Genomic DNA, 1,129 nt, shown 5'->3' with positions numbered 1-1,129 from the left:
TTCAGATGATTTTCCCTAGACTGTTAAGTATGTCAAAATCGAATCTGACAGACAGGTTAACTTACCATAATCCACATGCATGTTACATGAACAAAAAGACCATCCAATTGCTAGCATGATTCACAGTTCTAAGCTTTCGTTGGACCATCCGATGGAATTAAGATATCCCGTTCTTTCGGCTTCCTGGCAATTGATGCTTGGCAGCCTTAACATGTCTGATATATTGCATCGCTGCTGATTTATGTTTGACCATCTTGAATTCTTATCAACCATCAGATGGATCTGAGATATCACGCTTCTTTGACGTTTGCACAATGGCTTCCTTGATAGCTTGGATTTATCTGCACAATCTGCTGCCGTAATCCTCAGTTCTTTCTGCTAACCATCCGATGGTTTTGAGATATCCCGCTTTGCTGGCTTTCAAACCAATACTTTTTGACCAATCATCTGCAGCTACTATTTATGACTCTTACTAACCATCCGATGGATCTGGGATATCCCGCTTTTCCGGCTTCTCGATAAGTTCTTTCTTTGCAGCTTTGGTAAGTTTGCTGCACTCTGCTCTCTTGTCCGTCCGTTGAGACCTCTGCGGCACCATTCTGCTCTGCAGGTATGAGTGAAGGAGTTAAACCTTTGGATGGTGAAAGTTTTGTGTATGCACCTATCGTTATTGACATGGCCAGCTAAATGATCCATCGATGCATTTGCAACGGGAGCAGCAGGTATGGTATGACATGCTTTTTTTTTGAATGGGCCATTCAAATTCAAGCCTTTTCTCATCATGGTCATCCAAAAGGATAAGTAATCAAGTTGGCTGACAATGGATGTATGCTACCCTACGCACGCACGCACGCACGTACGCCTACGTATACTCTATATTAGCGTGACTTTATGCAAGAAGAAAGTCACTAAAATGACTGAGTTTCATGCTTGACTCTTTCCTTCATCATTGGACTCACGCAGGAGTGCAAAAGTGATGGACATGAGCATGCTAATGGCAATACGCCGTAAAGCTGAACGTGAAAAGCGAATTTGAGCAGCTCAAGCTGATTTGGCAGCCGCCACTGCAGCTTCAACGACTGAAGATGGCATTGAATCTGATGAAGAACGTGAAAGTAGACGAAAGCTG

The 1,129-nt window shown here is 43.1% G+C and overlaps 1 protein-coding gene across 1 annotated transcript in view; it reads left to right on the top strand.

The window, feature by feature from the left end:
* The window catches only part of FA14DRAFT_170348 (uncharacterized protein), a gene marked incomplete at its 3' end in the record, with an annotated part of 2,173 nt that extends 2,054 nt beyond the window's left edge, over positions 1-119 (top strand). The window contains exon 2 of the mRNA XM_025500275.1: positions 52-119. Within this exon, the coding sequence (XP_025357819.1) occupies positions 52-119 (68 nt within the window). The remainder of the gene's footprint in view (positions 1-51) is intronic.
* Between the last annotated feature and the right edge of the window lie 1,010 nt (positions 120-1,129).

The sequence above is a fragment of the Meira miltonrushii genome, assembly GCF_003144205.1.
Source record: "Meira miltonrushii strain MCA 3882 unplaced genomic scaffold FA14scaffold_1, whole genome shotgun sequence".
Classification (NCBI taxonomy): Eukaryota; Fungi; Basidiomycota; class Exobasidiomycetes; order Exobasidiales; family Brachybasidiaceae; genus Meira; species Meira miltonrushii.
The sequence above is the reverse complement of the archived record's forward strand: the minus strand, read 5'-3'. Positions and strand labels throughout refer to the sequence as shown.